The following is a 23,366-nucleotide window of genomic DNA, read 5'->3' as shown; positions in this document are numbered from 1 at the left end:
GATCAAGAGTGGCTTTGTTTGCAGAAGATTGCGCAGTGTTCAGCACTATTTATGACTTCTCTGATTCTGAAGCAGTCCATATTCAAATACAGCAGGACCTGGACAATATCCAGTTTTGAGAAGAAGAAAGTGAGGATTGCAGATGCTGGAGATCAGAGTCGAAAGTGTGGTGCTGGAAAAGCACAGCAGGCCAGGTAGCATCTGAGGAGCAGGAGAATCAACATTTCAGGTATAAGCCCTTCATCAGGAATAAGGCTTGAGGGCTGGGGGGCGGAGAGATAAACGGGAAGGGGGTGGGGTTGGGGCCAGGTAGCTAAGAATGCAGTAGGTAGATGAGGTGAGGGAGAAGGTGATAGATCCATCATCAAACTCTTACTACCCGATGCCTGGAGGAAGAAAGCCTCATATTCCGCCTTGGGACCCTGCAACCACACAGGATTAGTGTGGATTTCAACAGTTTCCTCATTTCCCCTCCCCCCACATTATCCCACTTCCAAGCCTCCAACTCCAGCCCTCCTGTCCTGCCAGACATTGACTTTTTTTTTAACATATTGGAATTTACATTTACAGTTTTTCCATTTGCAACAATGTTATTTCTGAATTTTTCCATTTCCATAATTTCTGTTACATTCGCAATTTTTCTGAAGCGCAAGTGATCTAACCCACTGATCTAATAGAATTTTTTCTCCCTTGCCAAAGCTACAAACATGTGATTCTCTTTTTGTTACTTTTAATTGATAAGCTTAAGAGACAATCTCATAAGCATTAAGTCGACAGTATTTGACAGTCTGACACTCTACAGACTGTTCTTCTGCCAAACTGGTCTACACAGTTATAGCTGTACCTGTCAAAACACTTTTTATCATTAATATCCATAAATTGTTTGACCACTTCATTTGTCCACCCACCCCATCAAATGGAGTAATATACACTTCCAGTAAATGTATGCATTAGGTGTAGATTCTTAATTGCAACCTTGAAATCAGAATCATCTCCAAGATATTCCCTCCTCCTTTGTCGTTATGCTGAAGCTTTTCTTTGGCCAACTCTGAATTCCCTATCTCTTTTGTGTTCAAGATTTTAAAAAAATCTATTTTCCTTTGTTTCTCTTTTCTCAATTTTCATTGTCCTCTGGTTTTCTTCTAGCTGCCCTTTCTCCAAGTCCATCTTTTCTTATTTCTAGCTGTATCTCAGCTAAATCCAACTGTGACATCAATGTCTAGGGTTCTTTTCTTTCAATTGTAAATATTGGATAATCTCTTGAAACATCTCATCCTTATAAAATCCTACTTTTACTTTAAACTTCAATTTATCTTCTAATTGTCTCAGTTTTGCTTTAGTCAAAAATTTCAAACAACCCACTGTTGAAACTTCTAATTCGAGAAAATTCTTAGCAACATTCAAAGTCATACAGTAAACTTTACCATAACACATCTGTTTTATGCCTAGAATCACATCGTATTTGTTAATTTGAGTAAGAGAAGGAGCTCTCTTAAACTGAGTGAATTCAAATCCTTCAAGACCTTCCAATTCTTATGATTCCTGAACAGTCAGATCTGAGACTGAAATTTGGTTAAAGTCATAGAGTCATAGAGTTTCACAACACAGATACAGACCCTTCAGTTCAAGTTGTCCATGCCAACCAGATATCCTGTACTGATCTAATCCCATTTGCCAGCATTTGACCTATTTCCCTCTAAACCCTCCCTATTCATGTACTCATCCAAATGTCTTTTATATTTTGTGATTGTACCCACCTCCACTACCTCCTTTGACAGCTTGTGCCATACATTTAAAAAGTTGTCCCTCAGATCCTTTTTAAGCCTTTTTTCTCTCAACTTAAACCTGAGCCCTCTATTTTGGACTCCCCTACCTTGGGAAAAAGACCTTGGCTATTCATCCTATCCATGCCCTTCATGATCCTTGGTTCTAGATTCCCCAGCCAGGGAAAACAGCTTCCTTGCATCTACTCTGTTCAGCTCTGGTTATAATTTTATGTTTCAATAAGGTCCCCTCTCATCCTTATAAATTTCAATGAATATGGGTCCATTTAAACCAATCTCTCTTCATTTGACAGCCCACTTTTTTTTAAAATAAAAGATTAATAAGTAAGCGTTTCACTGAAACACAAGCACATAATATGCAGCACTGGCTTTAACAATAAAAGCATAGATTGCTTCTAAAAACTGGAGTCAAGGAGAAGGGGTTGAATGCTCTACTCCGGCTCCGAGTTCCTATATTTGTAAAAGAATAGACTATAATGTAGAATAAACTAAATTATTTATATATAGTACAAATTGAAAGCTTTCAAAGCACACCACAAAAATAAAATATTCCATTTATCCCAACAACATCCCTTTAAGTACTCAAACACAAGAGAGAATTCCCTTCTTTATTACATATATAGGTTTGATTTAACTGTTGCTTTTGATTCCCTGTGATGAAAATTTGACTTTTATGTGCTTGCTTTTTTTAAAAGGGTACTATGGCAGTCTTTAAAAAGGCAATTACTGGAAGTTACTTGTCTCGAGTGGACTTCTTAGGCTTACTTACTGGAAAATTTGCTGCAAAATACCATGTTGGTGTGAAAGTTCCTATGAAAATGGGTTCTGATGGTTCCTCAATATGTGCTCTTTACAGTTCATATTCCTCCTCCTATTCCATTTTTTTTTGCCTCAGTTATAGAAATTTTTTGTCTTTGCAGCATTCAATGGTTTGAATGTTTTTTGATGTGGGAGAAGACAATAATTTTTCTTCAGACTTGAAAATCATTACCATTGATCTCAGACACTGAGTTAAGGGTAAGAAAAAGATGGTCGGTTCCTTATGAATATTAAAGGCACAGCATTCAACCTTGATGGAAGGAAGACTAGGCATTAGTGAATCAGTAACTTGATTTGCTTTTCCACTGAAGTCAGTTGCACAGTATATCCCCTACCTGGACATAAATGATAAAACCAGCTTCTTGCAGACAGAGGGAAATAGAGTTTATGATATTCTATTGAAAATTTTATTTTATCTTTGAAACAAAACTAAAATGGCAAAGGTACTTTCAGTGCATTTAATATCTCCCTCACAGTTTAAACATCAAACAATGTAGTTAGCATCTCACAGAAACCACGTAGTGATAAAGGAAAACATTCCCTTTCAGGAAGAAACAGAAATAGGTCTGAGCATGTAATGTTCCAAATTTAGAATGTGAGTGTAACTCAGTTTGAATAGTACAGCTATTAAATAATTCATTGTGGTCTCAATCAGCTCACAAAACCATAGCAAATTGCAGCACAGAAACAGATCATTCAAGTCAGCAGCAAAGCTTTTCCTTACATATACCTCCAAACCTTGTAGAAACACAGAAGATTACAACACAGGACAAAAGCAGATAATTCAGACTATTAAGTATTAAAATGTTTCCAGTAACTGCCAGCAGTTGCCTTTGACAGGAAGGAGTTAACTAAAACCATCATCATTTTTACATTTAGCTCTGCTTCAGCAGGTGCTGCATTTGGTAAAAGCCCAAAACATTAATATTGTTTTTGCAAATTGCAAACTTTAACACCAACATGTGTCAACATGATGCTTAAGTGAAGGAAAACAGTTTTAATTAGATTGTGTTTGATTAATTCTCAGTTCCTCAGCTTGCTAAAATGTTGTGTTAGTCATTCAGCTTCGAGGAAGTTTGCACAGGCAAACGTCAGAAAAAGAAGCAGGCTTATACCAAAATATAGCCTTAATGGTGTTTTGCTGTCCGTGGGAGTCATCAAAATGATTTGTGAAACACTAGAAGTGAGATGTGAAGCTAAACTGTAGAATTCAAGTATAAATGTGTGCAAACCAAATTATATTCTGAGTTCATAATGATCTCTTAACCTCATAGATAATAAGGAGTAAAAACAGTCAATGGTGTATTTGAAAGATGAAAATGACTCCTCCTTATCTGAAATTTTCATTAATTTGTGATCTATCTGGCAGGGGCAATGAATCATAAACAATTTTTATTCAGATCACGAGATTCACAGAAAACCAATGTAAATCCTATTTTGTTCCTATAGGCTTTCTATGCCTTCTGTGATGCCAATGCTGTTAGTCATTCCTTCAATGTCTTTGTTGTGCAGGTTGCAGAAGGAATTTAAGCATTAACTGAAGTCCAACAAACAATTAAAAGAAATATTGATTGCTAATCATATTTTGTTGTTATGCCGTTGACAAATAATGGTCTAATTCTAGCTCATGATAAGAAAATGATTTTTTCCTTCAAAGAATTGCATCAAGTCATCAGACTGAATCCATAAATTGCTTACATGGTTAGTGATGGTTGTCCCGGCAACAGACTGGTGATAGTGAATGTCTTATTGGTCGTCAGCAATTTTCACTTCAAGGATTTCAACCAGTGAGAAGTTTGAGAGATCAGTGAAATGTTAGAATTAATAATTCAGTTTGGCATCAGTACACAATAATAAATAAATTACTTGACATTTGAAATTAGAATAAACATTGTCAGACCATGCTAAATAATTCACATTCTTCAAACTCACCTTGCTAGCTTTTAATAAAAATTATGGTTTTTTTTGCTACGATTGATCATGAACTGCGTAAATTATTTCTGAAGAAAGTAAAACCTATTTGGGTCTTAGACATGTGAGCAGAGGTCAATAAAGTCCTGGAGAATTGAAGAAATCTCCATGATGTAAAAACAATGACTGCAGTTGCTGGAAACCAAATACTGGATTAGTGGTGCTGGAAGAGCACAGCAGTTCAGGCAGCATCCAACGAGCAGCGAAATCGACGTTTCGGGCAAAAGCCCTTCATCAGGAATACCTTGTGACAGCACTGTGTTTCCCAGATGAGGTATATTGCAGCAATGCTTCGCACTGTTAAGTAGATTAGTGCATGAAGTGACAGTTTTATTGTTGGTGGAGTTGTCCTGATTTTTCTTGGATGGATGACTGAATGGGACATAGCTTTGTGGTATGTGAACTAACTTCATTCACTGCCTTTAATATTTTTCTCTCTTCACTCTCAGCTGACAATAATTGAATTGATCTTCTTCAGCATTCTTTGTTACTTTTGGAAAAACATAATTTGCCTTGGCACATTGTGACATATTGCACTTTTGAATCACCCACTGAGCATCATGAAGAGCAATCACACTTTCTCACTTTAAAGTTAAGAAACAATATATACATAAGTGGGAAATTTGAATTATGCATTTTGATGGGATTGCAGTATTAAGAAGTATGGTATAGAAATCAGCTTTCCTTAGAAAAATCATAGGTGTTCTGGAATTTTGAAAATGCATTATTTTATACATTGGCACTTGAATTTAGAGCAGCATCTGTTTCCACATGGTTTCCAACCAGTAATGACAAATTCCAATGGAGGAAGGTCTGGCTGCTTGGCCTTCCCACTCTACTTTATCAATGACTTCACCCTTGCAGTCTGGATATCAGGCTCTCACAGGAATCAAAGTAGAAAGTGTTAAAGAAACTTAGCAAAGTCTGACAGCACCTGTAGAGAGAAAAGCAGAGTTAACAGATTGAGCCCAATATGATGTCTTTATCTCCAAAGGGTTTCTTCGCCTGTTTGAGATTTCCTGCCGAATGGAAGCAATCTCTCAGCAATTATCGTTTCAAGTCCCTTCAAAATCTTGAATGTTTGAATGACATTGTTCTAAACTGTAGAGAATATAGATCCAGTTTGATCAGACATTTATAATAGGGCAAATCCCTTATTCCAGAATCTAATGCCATTAACATTTACTGTGCTGCCTTCTTTCTGAAACAGGGAAACCAAAACTGCACACAGTACTCCACATGTGGTCTCAGTAAAATCCTGTTCACCTGTAACAAGACTTCTTCATTCCTGTGTTCCAATCCATTTGCAGGAAAGACCAACATGCCATTTGTCTTTCTAATTGCTTTCTGTACCTCAAATAAGCTTTCTGCAGTCACTACACAAGCCTACCTAAGTCTCTTTGAATATCAATGATGAGAGGTTTATACTTTTAAAAATATTATTTCTCTATTTTTTGTAACCAAAGTGATAGCTTCATGCTTTTACTTCCCTACTTTATAATCCATTTGCCATCTTGTTTCCTGCTTGGATGGTGGCTCAGTGGTTAGCACTGCTGCCTCACAGCGCTAGAGTCCCAGGTTCGATTCCAGCCTTGGGCGACTGTCTGTGTGGAGTTTGCACATTCTCCCCGTGTCTGTGTGGGTTTTCTCCGGGTGCTCCGGCTTCCTCCCACATTCCAAAGATATGCAGGTCAGGTCAATTGGCCATGCTAAATTGTCTATAGTGTTAGGTGCATTAGTCAGAGGGGGTGGGTTACTTTTCAGAGGGTTGGTGTGGACATGTTGGGCTGAAAGGCCTGTTTCGACTCTGTAGGGAATCTAATCTAATCTTGCTTAACCTGCCTATATTTCTTTGCAGTCTCTTTGTGTCCTTCCCACAGCTTACAATACAACAGGCTTTGCATTATCAGCAAATTATATATATATCAACAAATAGATATGTTACTTTCTGTCTTTTAGCTAAATTCTTCATGAAGATTGTAAATAGCTGAGTCTACAGCATTGACTTTTGTGGCACTCCACTATGCAATGTGCATCAACTTGAAAATGCCTTGTTTCTTCCTAGCTCTTCTTTGTGTCCATTAACTAATCCTCTATCTGTGCTTATATATTACTCCCAACTCTATAAGCCCTTATCTTGTCTATTAAACTTTCATGTGGTCCCTCATCAAATGTCTTTTGGAAACCTAGGTATATTACATTGATGATTTCCCTTTGTTTACTTACTGGTTACATATTCAAAGAGCACCAAGAAGTTTGTTGAACAGGATTTCCCTTTAGTAACACCATTTTGACTTATTTTAATCATGCTAGGTTTATCTAAATGTGTTGTTAAATCTTCCTTAATGATGGCTTTCAGGTTTTCCCAACATGGCCTGAAGTTCCCTATTATCTCTCACCCTCCTTTCTTAAAAAACAACTTTCAATCTGGTGGGACTGTTCCCAATTCTAAGACATTTTGGAAAATAATGGCTAACACATCAACGTCTCTGCAACTATCCTTTTGTAACCCGAGGGTGAAAGAAATCAGGGGCTGGGAATTTATCAGATTTTAGACGATATATATTCTAGAATACGTTTGTTCATGTTGATCTTACTTTTGTTATTCTTTTTCTTAGAAAATGACCTCTGCAGTTGGGAGATCAGAGTCGAAAAGTGGGGCACTGGAAAAGCACAGCAGGTCAGGCAGCATCTGAGGAGCAGGAGAGTCGGTGTTTCAGGCATAAGCTCTTCATCAGAAATTCCTGATGAAGGGCTTATGCCTGAAACATTAACTTTCCTGCTCCTCAGATGCTGCCCGACCTGCTGTGTTTTTCCAGTGCTACACCTTTTGACTCTTATTCTTTTAGTGCTTAGTTGCCATCTATTTGTGGAAATACACTTTTGCCGACACAAAATATTTGTTCAGTACCTCTGCCATTTCCTCATTCCCACAATAATTTCTCCTGTTTCTACTTCTAAGGGATCACCATTTTACTCCAGCTACTGTCTTCACTTTTATATACATATGATGAAGGAGCAGTGCTCCAAAAGCTAGTGCTTCCAATTAAACCTGTTATACTATAACCTGGTGTTGTGTGATTATTAACCTTATAAAAGCTTCAACTATGTGTTTTAATATTTCTGGTCGCACTCAAACATTTTCCATATTTACTAGTCATTTGCTGGTTTCTAAAACAATTTCAATGCTCAGAGTTTTTTTTTGCAATATTATAGACCTCCTGTTTTAATCTAATAATCCTGAACTCCCTGAGTAAATATTGGATGAGTATTTCTTGCTGAGTTTTTGTTCTCTAATAGAATGTACATCTGTTGAACACTCTCGAAATTTAAAGAAATACTAATGTTCATTTATAGCCAGATCTTTTAGCTATATACCCGATTAACCTTAGTCAGTTCTCTCCCCATATCTATGTAATTGGATTTGGTTAAATTTAAAATTCTTATTTATGTTTGGAATATGTTACTCTTAACATGAAAATGAATCATCATGTGATCACTGTTTCTCAGAAGATCTTTAACTGTGATGTTACTAATTAATCTGGCTTGATTTGGAGATGCCGGTGTTGGACTGGGGTGTACAAAATTAAAAATCACACAACACTAGGTTATAGTCCAACAGGTTTAATTGGAAGCAGTAGCTTTCAGAGTGCTGCTCCTTCTTTGGCTTCATTACACATGCTGAATCTAAGATAACTTTATCCCTTCTCAGTTCCACAATCTATGTTCCATGAAAGTGTCATGTAAACATTCTGCAAACTCAGTGTTGGAACATGCTTGCCAATTTGATTGTCCTAGTCTACATGACGGTAAACTTCTCCCACAATTATTACATTGCCTTTATTACAAGCTCCAAACATGAACTGCTCTGTCCACTGATATGACGGCCTAAAGATACTCCCAATAATATTTTCTGACTTCCACTTTTCATAATTTCGACCCATGTTGGTTATACATTCATGATCCTATAAGTCAAGATCCTTTCTAACTTACTGCCTTATGATATTCTTTGCAACCAGTGCTACCCTTCCTTCTTTTCCATTCTGTCTATCTCTCTGAAATATTCTCTATCTTGAATATATTTATTTCCCACCCTTGATCTCCTTGTAACAATGGCTCTGTAATGGCGATTACATTTAAAACACCCTACTTATGTCATTAGTTCATCTACCTTGTTGTAGGTGTTTCATACATTTAAATGAAGAATATATCATTTAATTTTTTTACTTCTGTTTCCTGGAATGACCTCAAAGACTGACGTACAATTTTTGCTAAACTCTTTGACACCTCCTGTCCCACTCTGCTTACCTTTTCACATATCACGATATTATTCTGATGCTTTCATCTTTCACTTTGTATGTTGTGTTTCTAAATCTCATTTCGCCTGAATCCCCCCACCCCCTGCCAAAACTCAGCACGAAGAGAATTGCAATGAATCCATTGCAACAGCACAAGGAGAAAGTCTGCAAAAAGTGACAGAAGAAAATCAAAGATACCAGGGTATTCATTTTCTAAATTCAGATTGACTTGCATCTTTATAGGCAATAGACAATAGGTGCAGGAGTAGGTCATTCAGCCCTTCTAGCCTGCACCGCCATTCAATATGATCATGGCTGATCATTCCTAATCAGTAACCTGTTCCTGCCTTATCTCCATAACCCTTGATTCCACTATCTTTGAGAACTCTATCCAACTCTTTCTTAAATGAATCCAGAGACTGGGCCTCCACTGCCCTCTGGGGCAGAGCATTCCACACAGCCACCACTCTCTGGGTGAAGATTTTCTCCTCATCTCTGTCCTAAATGGTCTACCCCGTATTTTTAAGCTGTGTCCTCTGGTTCGGCACTCACCCATCAGCTGAAACATGTTTCCTGCTGCCAGAGTGTCCAATCCTTTCATAATCTTATATGTCTCAATCAGATCCCCTCTCAGTCTTCTAAACTCAAGGGTATACAAGCCCAGTCGCTTCAGTCTTTCAGTGTAAGGTAATCCCGCCATTCCAGGAATTGACTTTGTGAACCTACGCTGCACTCCCTCAATAGCCAGAATGTCTTTCCTCAAATTTGGAGACCAGAACTGAACACAATACTCCAGGTGTGGTCTCACCAAGGCCCTGTACAGCTGCAGAAGAACCTCTTTGCTTCTATACTCAATCCCTCTTGTTATGAAGGCCAGCATGCTATTAGCCTTCTTCACTACCTGCTGTACCTGCATGCTTGCCTTCATTGACTGGTGTACAAGAACACCCAGATCTCTTTGTACTGCCCCTTTACCTAAATTAATTAAATTTAGGTAGTAATCTGCCTTCCTGTTCTTGCCACCAAAGTGGATAACCAGACATTTATCCACATTAAACTGCATCTGCCATGCATCTGCCCACTCACCTAACTTGTCCAGGTCACCCTGTAATCTCCTAACATCCTCATCACATTTCACCTTGCCATCCAGCTTTGTATCATCAGCAAATTTGCTAATGTTATTGCTGATACCATCTTCTATATCATTAACATATATTGTAAAAAGCTGCGGTCCCAGCACGGATTCCTGTGGTACCCCACTGGTCACTGCCTGCCATTCCGAAATGGAGCTGTTTATCACTACCCTTTGTTTCCTATCAGCCAACCAATTTTCAATCCAATCTAGTACTTTGCCCCAATACCATGCGTCCTAATTTTACTCACTAACCTCCTGTGTGGGACTTTATCAAAAGCTTTCTGAAAGTCCAGGTACACTACATTTACTGGATCTCCCTTGCCCATCTTCAGAGTTACATTCTCAAATAATTCAAGATTAGTCAAGCATGATTTCCCCTTCATAAATCCATGCTGACTCTGTCCTATCCTGTTACTACTATCCAGATGTGCCGTAATTTCATCCTTTATAATAGACTCCAGCATCTTTCCCACCACTGAGGTCAGACTAACTGGTCTATAATTTCCTGCTTTCTCTCTCCCATCTTTCTTGAAAAGTGGTATAACATTAGCCACCCTCCAATCCTCAGGAACCAACCCTGAATCTATCGAACTCTGGAAAATAATCACCAATGCATCCACGATTTCCCGAGCCACCTCCTTCAGTACCCTGGGATGTAGACCATCAGGCCCAGAGACTTATCAACCTTCAGACCTAACAGTCTCTCCAACACCAAATCCTGGCAAATATAAATTCCCTTAAGTTCAGGTCCTTCAGCCACTGTTACCTCAGGGAGATTGCTTGAGTCTTCCCCAGTGAACACAGATCTGAAGTACCCATTTAATTCTTCTGCCAATTCTTTGTTCCCCGTAATATTTCCCTGTTTCTGTCTTCAAGGGCCCAATTTTAGTCCTAACCATTTTTTTGTCTTTCACATACCTAAAAAAGCTTTTACTATTCTCCTTTATATTATTGGCCAGTTTACCTTCATACCTCATTTTTCCTCTGCGTATTTCCTTCTTAGTAATCCTCTGTTGCTCTTTAAAAGCTTCCCAGTCCTCAGTTTTCCCATTTATCTTTGCTATGTTATACTTTTTTTCTTTTAACTTTATATGTTTCTTAACTTCCCTCGTCAGCCACGGCCGCTCATGCCTCCTCCTGGGATCTTTCTTCCTTATAGGAATGAATTGATCCTGCAACTTCTGCATTATACTCAGAAATATCCGCCATTGTTCCTCCACGGTCCTCCCTGCTAAGGTATTGCACCATTGAACTTTGGCCAGCTCCTCCCTCATAGCTCCATAGTTCCCTTTATTCAACAGAAGTACTGTCACTTCCGACTGTACCCTCTCCCTCTCAAATTGCAGATTGAAGCTTAATGTATTAATGTCACTACTTCCCAATGGCTCCTTCACTTCGAGGTCTCTGACCAATTCTGGTTCGTTACACAATACCAGATCCAGAATTGCCTTCTTCCTGGTCGGCTCCAGCACCAGCTGCTCTAAGAATCCATCTCTGAGGCACTCCACAAAGTCTATTTCTTGAGGTCCAATACCATCCTGATTCTCCCAGTCTACCTGCATGTTGAAATCCCCCATAACAACTGTAGTAACATCTTTGCGACAGGCCAATTTCAGCTCCTGATTCAACTTACATCCGACATCCAGACTGCTGTTTGGGGACCTGTAGATGACTCCCAAGAGGGTCTTTTTACCCTTAATATTTCGCAGCTCTATCCACACTGACTCTACATCCCCTGATTCTAGGTCCCCCCACGCAAGAGACTGAATATCCTCCCTTACCAACATGGCCACCCACCCCCTCTGCCCGTCAGTCTGTCCTTATGATAGCACGTGTAGCCTTGAATATTAATTTCCCAGGCCCTGTCCACTTGAAGCCACGTCTCAGTTATCCCCACAATATCGTATCTGCCAATTTCCAAAAGAGCCTCAAGCTCATCCATCTTATGTCTTTAAAAAGGTAATGTTTTGGAAACTGAGTAGAGGGAGCGATGCCCATTATGGTGCCATGTCTTTCCAAATGGGGCATCAACAGGGTTTCTGCTGCTGTCCTAAAGACTACCTCTAACTCTCTCTTGGTGGTCCTTCACGCTAATGACTCCAGAGGAGTGAGATGGGGAAATGAGCTAGGCCTGTGTCCTTGCTATCATGTAGATTTAGCAGAATGATGAAAAATAATGTTTCTTTCAGAAAAAGAATGGGAACATGTAAATGAAAACATGGTGCACAAATTTATTGCCCATACCATCCAAGTTTGAATGGAATTGCAGGTGCAAACCTAGTGAACAATGTCACATTGCTTATATAATCTACTATCTTCATTCCTGGTTTATTCTTATCACCATCAATCATTGTCACTTTCATTACTGCTTCTGGCAATCAATTATGTTAATGATCAAGCAGGCAATTGTGAAGCACTGGTATGGCATTTAAGCAGAAAGTATTCAACTTTAATGTCTCTGTGTTCTTGTAAAATCTCCCCTTGTAGAAAACTGCAGCAACAGTGCATTTTAATAGAGGTATATATCCCAATAGATTGCATCTTGAGTTTGGAACATTTTGTTTCAGTAAAGTAAGTTTGCAGGCTACATCATCAAGCCAACATGACGACACAATAGTTTAGCAAACCAATAAATTTGTTCACCTTTCACTGAATGGATCAGAATATATCCTAAAGAATCATCCACCACATTCATAAGCCATTTCTCAAAACAACTGATTTAATTCTTTTGATATCATCTTCATCTTTTTCAGTCCGCAAATTTATTTCTCATTTGACTAAAATTATCTCATTTTACTGTGCCATCTAAAATAATTGATATTGTCTAATTTTCTATTTGCAATATATTGAAAAAGTGCCAGTAGAACCCCAATTGCAAAATAATTTTTAAATTTGAATGTCACTGAATTAATACAATCTAATTTATTAATACATTTAAAGATATACTCTTAGGGGACTTTTTAAATATAAGTGTGGTAATACTTCATGAGACACAGTGTCATATTATAAATATTTGATAATTCTTTTCAGCATCAAAGATGACCCATGGGTAAATAATGTACAAGGCAGCATGGTCAGCAGTATCACTAAAATATTTTTTTTTTTGCTTTTATTTTAGCAACCTCAACATTGAAGAAATATGTGGTAAGTGCTATGCTTTCACCATGTGCTATGCTCAATAGAGCAGCAAATAAAATGCAGGAAAAGATTTCTAAGATATTGTATTTTTTTGTGTATAATGTTAAATGTTTTATTACCCACTTAGCAATATGATCATTTAAAATATGTTTTTTTCAAACTAAAACTTGGAATTAATTTTTTAAAAACTGAATCAAACCGTTCTACATTTCTGGAGTTGTGTATATGGTTTACTTTTCATGCAAAAATTCATGACAACTGGATGTAAATTGTCTGAAAGAGAGTTCAAAGGGGACAGAGTAATGTAGTATTTATGTGTGTTCCAGTGGTTCACCGTGTCTTCTGTTTTGTCAGTCCATAATTGATGTTTTCTATTTGTCAGATTTTTGATCATAATTCCACAACACAATGTAGCCCAACTGATTATTTGATTTGTACTGATGCCTGTGGAGCTTATAAATTAAGTTAACAAATAAGAAACACAATTTTCTCTTCATGCCAATTCTCAGTATTTGCTTTAAACGCTTGAATAGTTTGCAGAAAAGCCTGGCTTCAACCACATCTTTGGTAATTTTCTTTACTCTGTTCTGCCATGCCCTGACTCCTATGAATAAGCTTGGCATTATTCACTGTTTTGAGGGAAAATAAGTGTTAGCCTTGGTTCAGCGGCAACATTCCCATTAAATGTTTGTTATTTCAAAGCCAACTTCAAAGACATGGACCAAAGTATCGAGGCTTACACATCAATATAGTGGTGATTGAAGTATTGAAAATGCTGCATAAAATATTGAATATCTCTTGAAATCACGCACAGATGTCACAATGCATGAATACACCTGGTTCCTTCTGATGCAGACAGGAGACAAACTCCATGTGCATATTGCTCAATCTACAATTCACTGTCAGCCATGACAAAATTTATTTCATCAATTGACATTCAAGCTGCGTAAATTATTTTAAAATTTAGTTTATTCATATGGACATTAGGAAGGTCAAATTAGTTAATCTAGTGGACTGGCCAGGTCAATGCTGGGCATCCTGTTTTACAGTGTGCCTTTTTAATGCTCTGATGAAGTGAACACAGTGTAAAATGGTATGGTCCAAACCCACCCATCTCTTGCAAAATGTATTACATTAAAAATACCCCCTTCAAGTTTCAAAAGGAAAGCCTGAGAATCACATATTTTTGTTCTGAGCAAATATCATTCCTGCTGAACTAAACACAAGAATTTATGTAAGGATTGAAATGGGAATCATGAATTCTCCAGATTCAAAGAGAGCATTGCCTCTAGTACTGTCCTCTGGAAACATTTCCAGTCTCAAAAACAGTTGTCATTCTGTGTTTCTTGTCCCTTAGTCAATTTTCTATTCTTACATGATTCCCTCTTATTCTCTGGGCTTTCATATTACTGGCAAGTCTAGTACTTGCAGTTCATCAGCTATATGAAATGGGCAATAATTAACATTCTTGCTAATGTAATTTCTTCATGGAATATTCATTTTTTAAAAGTTACACGAAAATTAATACGTAGACCATTATTAATTACTACAGCACTTTTTTGTGGATATCATACTTCCCACATTTTCACCTGAGACAATTAGAAAAAAAACACTAGCAGCATGGGAACTATATGGGACCCAGCCAATATAAGCATATTTGAGCAAACTTGGTGCATGGCAAGCAGTTCAATAAGTGACTGAACAAAGTTATTAGGTAGAAGTCATTAACTTTTCAGTAAATTCTAATCTTATTTATGTACTTGTCTCCTTTGATGCATACTAAATGTCCAGAAGCAATTGTAACCAATCCCAAAACAGAAATCTGAGGTTGAATAAGGCAATTGCTCAGGAAGAGTTAATATTGAAGTTGCTTTGCCAACAGAGTATTGAAAGACAAATGTTTAGAAAGAAGCTGGTTACAGGTGCGTGGGGAAAAATGTGGGCAACGAAAAGATGGAAGTAAATAATGTCACCGGGCAGAAATAGAAGGCTCATGGAGTAAATTTTGAAATGCCAAAGAAAAGGAGATAACGTTACAAAAATAGTCTAAAGACGAGAAAGGAAGAAGAGAAAAGAATTGTTCTGACTTCAATATCCACAGTATTTTATTTTATTATCCACAGTATTTCTGAACAGAAGTGATGTAGCAAACAACTTAGTTGTTAAGAATGTGCTCCATAACTGCCTTAATGGCATCAAAACATATAATATAACAATGGCCATGTCAATCTTGTGTAAGAATGAAAAGGAGATAGGAGCAGTGAGGAGAGACAAGATCTGATAAATGATCATCAACTTCAAACAATTTCTTTGTTAATTTGTGAATAGTGATGTCATAGTGCATGCCTCCTGCCTTGCAACATTTTCTGAGGTTTATTCTTCTTAGGTTTTCAGCACCAGCAACATTTTGCTTTTGTTTTCATCTGAGTAATCCAGTAATCCTGTCAAAGCCACTTATACTTGCACATGCAGCTTGTCTGACTGCTGTGTTGAATATCAGGCTACCTGCCTTGATGTGAGAATAGTGTGAAGGGATCTAGTCATAACTGACATTATCTGCTGGGAGCACTCCTGTCCTTGCTAGCTCCATATGAATTAAAAATAAATCAAAAAATAACTTCTGGGCAATGACAAATGTTTACAATTGTAACCCAGTATAATCTTGGCAGAGTTCAACTGCACTATTCAAGGGGGATGTATACACATATCTAACATCCTTTTTTGATAACTGACAGGGTTATACTCCAAAATCCTCCAAGTGAATTATGGTTTGGTATCTCTGAAGCAATCTTGGTTGGAGGGCTTTGGTCCCTGAAATCTTATGCCAGTCCATTATTTAGGAATAAAAGTTTGAATTCACATTTTAAATATTTTATGGAAAACTATATTATCACTTCAAAATTTGTTTCATTGGGTGTAAGACTTTTTTAAAAACAAACAATGATCATGAAAAGCATAATTTAAATAAAGTCACAGAGTCATAGAAATGTACAGAATGGAAACAGACTCTTCGGTCCAACTCGACTATGCTGACCAGATATCCTAAATTACTCTAGTACCATTTACCAGCACTTGACCCATATCCCTCTACACCCTTCCTATTCATATATCCATCCAGATGCCTTTTAAATATCGTAATTGTGTCAGCCTCCACCACCTTCTCTGGCAGATTATTCCATACATGCACCACCCTTTAGTTGAAAAAGTTGCCCCAAGGTCTTTTTTAAATCTTTCCCCTCTCACCCTAAACCTATGCCCTCTAGTTCTGAACTCCCTCATCCCAGGAACAGACTTTGTTTATTCACCCTATCCATGCCCCTCATGATTTTATAAACCTCTATAAAGTCACCCCTCAGCCTCCGATGCTCCACAGAAAACAGCCTCAGCCAATTCAGCATCTCCCTGTAGCTCAAATCCTTCAACCCTGTCAACATCCTTGTAAATCTTTTCTGAACCCTTTCAAGTTTCACAACATGTTTCCTATAAAAGGGAGACCAGAATTGCACACAATATTCCAAACGTGGCCTAACCAATGTCCTGTACAGCCACAAAATGACCTCCCAATTCCTATATTCAATGCTCTGACCAGTAAAGGAAAGCATATCAAACACCTTCTTCACTATCCTATCTACCTCAGACTCCATTTTCAAGGAACTATGAACCTGCACTCCAAGGTTCTTTGTTCAGCAACATGCCCAGGACCTTACCGTTAACTGTATAAGTCCTGTCCTGATTTGCTTTTCCAAAATGCAGCATTTAATCTGTGATTCTTTCTTTTTTAACTCTTGCATTTTGGAGCTATCTTTGAAGACATAATAGTTGGAGATAGGGCAGTTACACACTAGAGCAGTCACTCCTGGTCCCATTGTTGTGAATGTAAGAATAGTGAGTTTGTTTTGACATTTCATGCGTACATTTTTCTTATGTAAATCCAGTACTTTACTTTCTACTTAAAATTTTATGAACACATCTCAGAAACTTACTTTGCCACTTCTTTTTCTGCTGTTTCTAATGGAATATCCCTCAAGCAGCACAACTGCACCTCCCACAAGTGTCATAGTTCCACTTCTCACATTTCTTCTACCTTCTATCCATGAGAATAACAATTTATCCCAAATTATGGGTGGTTGTTTTTATGATTCCTCTATCACATTGCTAACATTTCAAAGTGTGTCATTGACCATACATAGCTTTGGGACATCCCAAAGTTGTAAATGATTCTATTGTCTAAACGACTGGTCAGAAACCAAAAGTACTTATGTAAATATTGAACTTTTAATTAACCTTATGTTTTTTTAAGAAATAGAACACAACCACAGAAGATGGCTGTGGATGTAAAGACAGTGGTTGTCTGAAGAGGAATTTGAGAATTTTGCATTCAAAGTGGTTTGAGGGAAACTAAATTTAAAAATAATCTCAAAGGAAGGGAGGCAAATCAAAACAAACAGGACTGTGACTGTGGCTACAAGATAACAAGGGATGGACTGCCACATTCCCACTTTCTGCGGAAAGCCATTTCCAATGGATTATGTTGCAAACTGCAGACATGAATTTTATTCTCCTTTCAAGAGTAGGGGTTAGAAAACAAATGTAATTCTGGTCTGGGTGCGTTAATGGATAAAGGTGTGTGCTGTAAGGGTCACAGCTGAGAAAACTGCTAGTCATCCCTGCACAAGAGATGAAAAGAAAGGATGTCTCTCTCTCTTTCTTTCTTTGCTGAACCCAGTGAGTGAGTGAAACAGGATAAAGCCATTTCAGCTGACCTGCAAAACCAAGCTTCTCAAAATCAACTGAGATTTTGAACAATGCTTTCCACTCCTGATGAAAGAGAATCATGGGATATGTTGCATAACTCAATAATTCTGAAAATGTTAATGTTGGAGACACCACTAAGCCCCACCCAATCTGATGGCACCATAAGGACATGGTGAATAAAAAGCAGAACATCCTAAGATATTGTAGGGTGAAGACATATTCACAGGTCTCCCAATATTCTTAGTGACAATGACTAACTTACTAATGTAACCTAAACCGATTGCTATTGTGCAAGAGATTTTGTCTTATTTAAGACTTGCTAGTGTGTTTGGTATACCACTGTAAATGGATAGGACTTGGACACAGTCAACTATTCCAACCACAAGTTGGTTTTGAAAATGAAATTCCTTGAAAAGTTTATATTGGTTGGCATCACAGCACATACAACATAGTAGTGTTAGTGGGTATCATTGCATAATAAGGAGAAAGTGAGGATTGCAAATTCTGGAGATCAGAGTCAAGAGTTTAATGCTGGAAAAGCACAGCAGGTCAGGCAGCATCCAAGGATATTTCCTGTTGAAGAGGCTTATGCCCTTAACATGCATTCACCTGCTCCTCGGATGCTGCCTGACCTGTTGTGCTTTTCCAGCATCACACCCTCATTGCATAATAAGATAACAATGGTGAGAATTCCCGTGAAGCAAGAGCTGAGAATTCCAATGGACGCAGAGGCAATAATGAATGATTATAGCTTTAAAGACTGTATGGCTTGAAGAATTACTCTTACAGTCCCAGCTGCAACAGCTGAGCTGTCAAACAATCTCACAGAAAGATCAGAAAAGGAGAAAAAGCACTAAATAGTTAAACCTTTTGTTGCAAACTGGTAAGAGGAGCACAGAAGCAATTGTTAGCCAGAATCTAGTCAGGCCCAATGGTTAGGGATTGTATTGGGAAGTGACATCTTGATGTACAGAAGAATGAATTTACTGGTGCTAATTAAAGATGCAGTACTACAAAGGAACCTCAATTATCTTTTGTTTACAGTGAATAAAAATGAACCCAGCTTACTGAAATGCTGCCGAGAACAGTCCTGGACATTGATGGCAGCCCAGGCACTGTCTCTCTCTCTCTCTCTCTCTCTCCCCACACTTTCCCTGGAGATCTACACAGGAGTGTACCCAAAACCGCCCTTCCCCAGATAATCTGTCAAATATTGTCCTGTATAGGGCAAAGGTGGAATTTGTGAAAACATTGCAGTGAGAAGTTGTATGTGTGTGTGTGTGCGTGTGCGCTATTTTGAGACTCACCCTTGCAAAGGCAGCAGTAGTTTTGATGTTGGTGTCCAGTCTGGCTGCCCTGGAGATGTGTGGGGGTGGGGGCAGACAGGCTGACAGGGGCTTGCCGGGGCACACAGATGGAGGCGTGGCTGGGTCTGACAGGGGTGGGGTGCGTGGGGCGGCTGGGTTCGACGGGGGCGGTGTTGGATTGGGTTGTGGGGCGGGGATGGTGTTGGATGGGGTTGAGGGGGTGGATGGGGGGTGCGGTGTTGGATGGGGTTGGGAGGGCGGACAGGGGGTGATATTGGATGGGGTTGGGGCCTACATGAGCACAGTTTTGGAGGGCTGACAGGGGACGGTGTTGGATGGGATTGGGGGATGGACAGTGGGCGGTGTTGGATGGTGTTGAGGTGCAAAAGAGGGCGGACAGGGGCAGTGTGAATTGGGTTGTGGGGGCAGACATGGGGCAGTGAAAGATGGGATTGTGGGGACGGGTGGTGAAAGATGGGGTTGTGGGCATGGGCGATGGTGATGGATGGGGTTGTGGGGTGGACAGGCGGTGGTATTGGATGGGGTTATGGGAGTGGGGGGTGGTGTTGGATGGGATTGTGGGGGCAGACGGGGGCGGTGTTGGATGGGGTGGGGGATGTGGGGGATGGTGTTGGATGGGGTGGGGCAGAGGATGGTGTTAGATGGGGTTGTGGGGGCAGAAGGTGGTGTTAGATGGGGATGTGGGGGTGGGGATGGTGTTGGATGAGGTTGTGGAGGTGGGGGATGGTGTTGGATGGGTTTGGGGCAGATAGGGGGCGATGTTGGAGGGGTTGTGGGCGCAGGGATGGTGTTGAATTGGGTTGTGGGAGTGGACAGTGGGCAGTGTTGGATGTGGTTGTGGGGGTGGTGTCCGATGGGGTTTGGGGCAGGGGTGATGTTGGATGGGTTGGGGGCAGACAGGGGGCGGTGATGGATGGGCTTGTGGGCACAGGGGTGGTGTTGAATTGGGTTGTGGAGGCGGACAGTGGGCAGTGTTGGATGGGGTTGTGGGGGTGGTGTCGGATGGGGTTTTGGGGACAGGGGTTGTGTTGGATGGGTTGGGGCAGACAGGGTGTGGTGTTGGATGGGGTTGTGGGAGCAGACAGGGGGCGGTGTTGGATGGGGTTATGTGGGTGGGGCAGAGGATAGTGTTGGTGTTGGATGGGGTGGGGCAGAGGATGGGGTTGTGGGGGCAGAAGGGGCGGTGTTGGATGGGGTAGTGGGGGTGGACAGGGGGCGGTGTTGGATGGGGATGTAGGGGCAGACAGGGGGCGGTATTGGTTGGGGTTGTGGGGGCAGACAGGGGGCGGTGTATGATGGGGTTGTGGGGGTCGACAGGGAGCGGTGTTGGATGGGGATGTGGGGGTGGACAGGGGGCGGTATTGGATGGGGTTATGGGGGATGGTCAGGGGCTGCGTTGGATGGGGTTGTGGGGGCCGGGGATGGTGTTGGATGGGGTTATGGAGGCGGACAGAGGGCGGTGTTGGATGAGTTGTGGGGTTGGGTGGTGGCGTTGGATGGGGATGTGGATGTAGACAGGGGGTGGTGTTGGATGGGGTGTGGTGTTGAATGGGAAAGTGGGGACTGGGATGGTGCTGGATGGGGTTGTGGGAGCAGACAGGGGGGTGGTGTTGGATGGGGTGGGGGCAGAGGATGGTGTTAGATGGGGTTGTGAGGACAGACAGGGTTATGGTGTTGGATGGGGTTGTGTGGGCTGAAGGAGGGTGTTGGATGGGGTTGTGGGGGCAGGGGATGGTGTTGGATGGGGTTGTGGGGGCAGGGAATGGTGTTGGATGGGGTTGTGGAGGTGGGGGATGGTGTTGGATGGGTTTGGGGCAGACAGGGGGCGATGTTGGAGGAGTTGTGGGCGCAGGGATGGTGTTGAATTGGGTTGTGGGAGCGGACAGTGGGCAGTGTTGGATGGGGTTGTGGGGGTGGTGTCGGATGGGGTTTGGGACAGGGGTGGTGTTGGATGGATTGGGGGCAGACAGGGTGTGGTGTTGGATGGGGTTTTGGGAGTAGACAGGGGTTGTGTTGGATGGGGTTGTGGGGGTGGGGGTTGGTGTTGGATGGGGTTGTGGGGGTGGGGGTTGGTGTTGGATGGGGTTGTGGGGGCAGAGGGGGGTGTTGGATGAGGTTGTGGGGGCAGGGGATGGTGTTGGATGGGGTTGTGGGGGTGGGGGATGGTGTTGGATGGGGTTGTGGTGGCAGGGCTGTTGGGGGCAGACAGGGGGCGGTGTTGGATGGGGTTGTGGGAGCAGGGGATGGTGTTGGATGGGGTTGTGGGGCTGGTGTCAGATGGGGTATTGGGGGCAGGGGTTGTATTGGATGGGTTGGGGGCAGGCAGGGTGTGGTGTTGGATGGGGTTGTGGGAGCAGACAGGGTGTGGTGTTGGATGGGGTTGTGGGGCGGGGAATGATCTTGGATGGGGATATGGGTGCTGACCGGGGGCCATGTTGGATAGGGTGTTGCGGGCGGTGGGTTGGTGTTTGATGGGGTTGTGAGAGCAGATGGCGGAGTGGTGTTGGATGGGGATGAGGGGGCGGACAGGGGGCGGTGTTGGATGGGGTTGTGGGGTGGGTGGTGGTGTTGGATGGGGTTGTGAGGGTGGACGGGGGCGGTGTTGAATGGGAAAGAGGGGACCGGGATGGTGCTGGATGGAGTTGTTTTGGTTGGGGTTGTGGGGGCGGACGGGTGGGGGTGGTGTTGGATGGGGTGGGGAGTGTGGGGGATGATGTTTGATGGGGTGAGGGAGCGGGGGATGGTGTTGGATGTGGTGGGGGCAGAGGATGGTGTTAGATGGCATTGTGGGGACAGACAGGGGTATAGTTTTGGATGGGGTTGTGGGGGCGGGGAATGATGTTGGATGGGGTTGTGGGGGCAGAGAGGGGTGTTGGATGGGATTGTGGGGGCAGGGGACGGTGTTAGATGGGGTTGTGGGGGAAGACAGGGGTCGGTGTCGTTGTCGGATGCGGTTGTGGTGGCAGGGGATGGTGTTGCATGGGGTTGTGGGTGTGGGGGATGGTGTTGGATGGGTTGGAGGCAGACAGAGTGTGGTATTGGGTGGGGTTGTGGGAGTAGACAGGGGGCAGTGTTGGATGGGGGTGTGAGGGCAGACAGGGGGCGGTGTTGGATGGGGTTGTGGGGGTTGGGGTTGGTGTTGGATGGGGTTGTGGGGGCGGACAGGGGGCAGTGTTGGATGGGGTGTTGCGGACGGGGTTTGGTGTTTGTTGGGGTTGTGAGGGCGGACGGGAGGGGGTGTTGGATGGGATTGTGGGGGTGGTCAGGGGCTGCGTTGGATGGGGTTGTGTGGTCTGGGGATGGTGTTGGATGGGGTTGTGGGGGCGGACAGGTGTTGGTGTTGGATGGGGTTGTGGGGGCTATGGGTTGGGTGGACATGTTGGATGGGGTTGTGGGGGCAGACCGGGGGCAGTGTTGGAGTGGTGTGGGCGGGGGGGTGGTGTTAGATGCAGTTGCGGGGATGGACGGGAGTGGTTTTGGATGGGGTTGTATGGGTGGGCTGGGATGGTGTTGAATGGGGAACTGGGGACCGGGGATGGTGCTGGATGGGGTTGTGGAGGCAGACAGGAGGGTGGTGTTGGATGGGGTTGTGGGGGCGGTGGGTGGTGTTGGATGGGATTGTGGAGCGGAGGATGGTGTTGGATGAGGTTTTGAGGGGAGTGCAGGGGGCAGTGTTAGATGCGGTTGTGGGGGCAGACAGGAGGCAGTGTTGGATGGGGTTTTGGGGGCTGGGGACAATGTTGGATGGGTTTGTGGAGTGGGGGATGGTGATGGATGAGGTTGTGGGGGGGACAGGGAGCAGTGTCGGATGGGGTTGTGGTGGCGGGGGTGGTGTTGGATGGGGATGTGGGGGCAGACAGGGGCGGTGTTGGATGGGGTTGTGGGGACTGGGGATTGTGTTGGATGGGTTGAGGGCAGACAGGGGGCAGTGTTTGATGGGGTTGTGGGGACAGGGGCGATGTTGGATGGGGTTGTGGGGGCAGACAGGGGCGGTGTTGGATGGGGTTGTGGGGGCAGACGGGAGCAGTGTTGGATGGGGTTGTGGGACAGGTGGCAGAGTTCGATGGGGTTGTGGGGCAGGAGGCGGTATTGGAAGGGTTTGTGGGGCAGGTGGCAGTGTTGGTTAGGGTTGGATGGC

General features: G+C 42.3%; 1 protein-coding gene across 1 annotated transcript in view; it reads left to right on the top strand.

Annotated features, from left to right (window-relative positions):
• necab1 (N-terminal EF-hand calcium binding protein 1) overlaps positions 1-23,366 on the top strand; it is a 159,061-nt gene that overhangs the window by 42,215 nt on the left and 93,480 nt on the right. The window contains exon 4 of the mRNA XM_072570269.1: positions 13,126-13,151. Within this exon, the coding sequence (XP_072426370.1) occupies positions 13,126-13,151 (26 nt within the window). The remainder of the gene's footprint in view (positions 1-13,125; positions 13,152-23,366) is intronic.

The sequence above is a fragment of the Chiloscyllium punctatum genome, chromosome 5 (assembly GCF_047496795.1).
Source record: "Chiloscyllium punctatum isolate Juve2018m chromosome 5, sChiPun1.3, whole genome shotgun sequence".
NCBI classification, from domain to species: Eukaryota; Metazoa; Chordata; class Chondrichthyes; order Orectolobiformes; family Hemiscylliidae; genus Chiloscyllium; species Chiloscyllium punctatum.
This window is presented reverse-complemented; position numbering and strand designations above follow the sequence as displayed.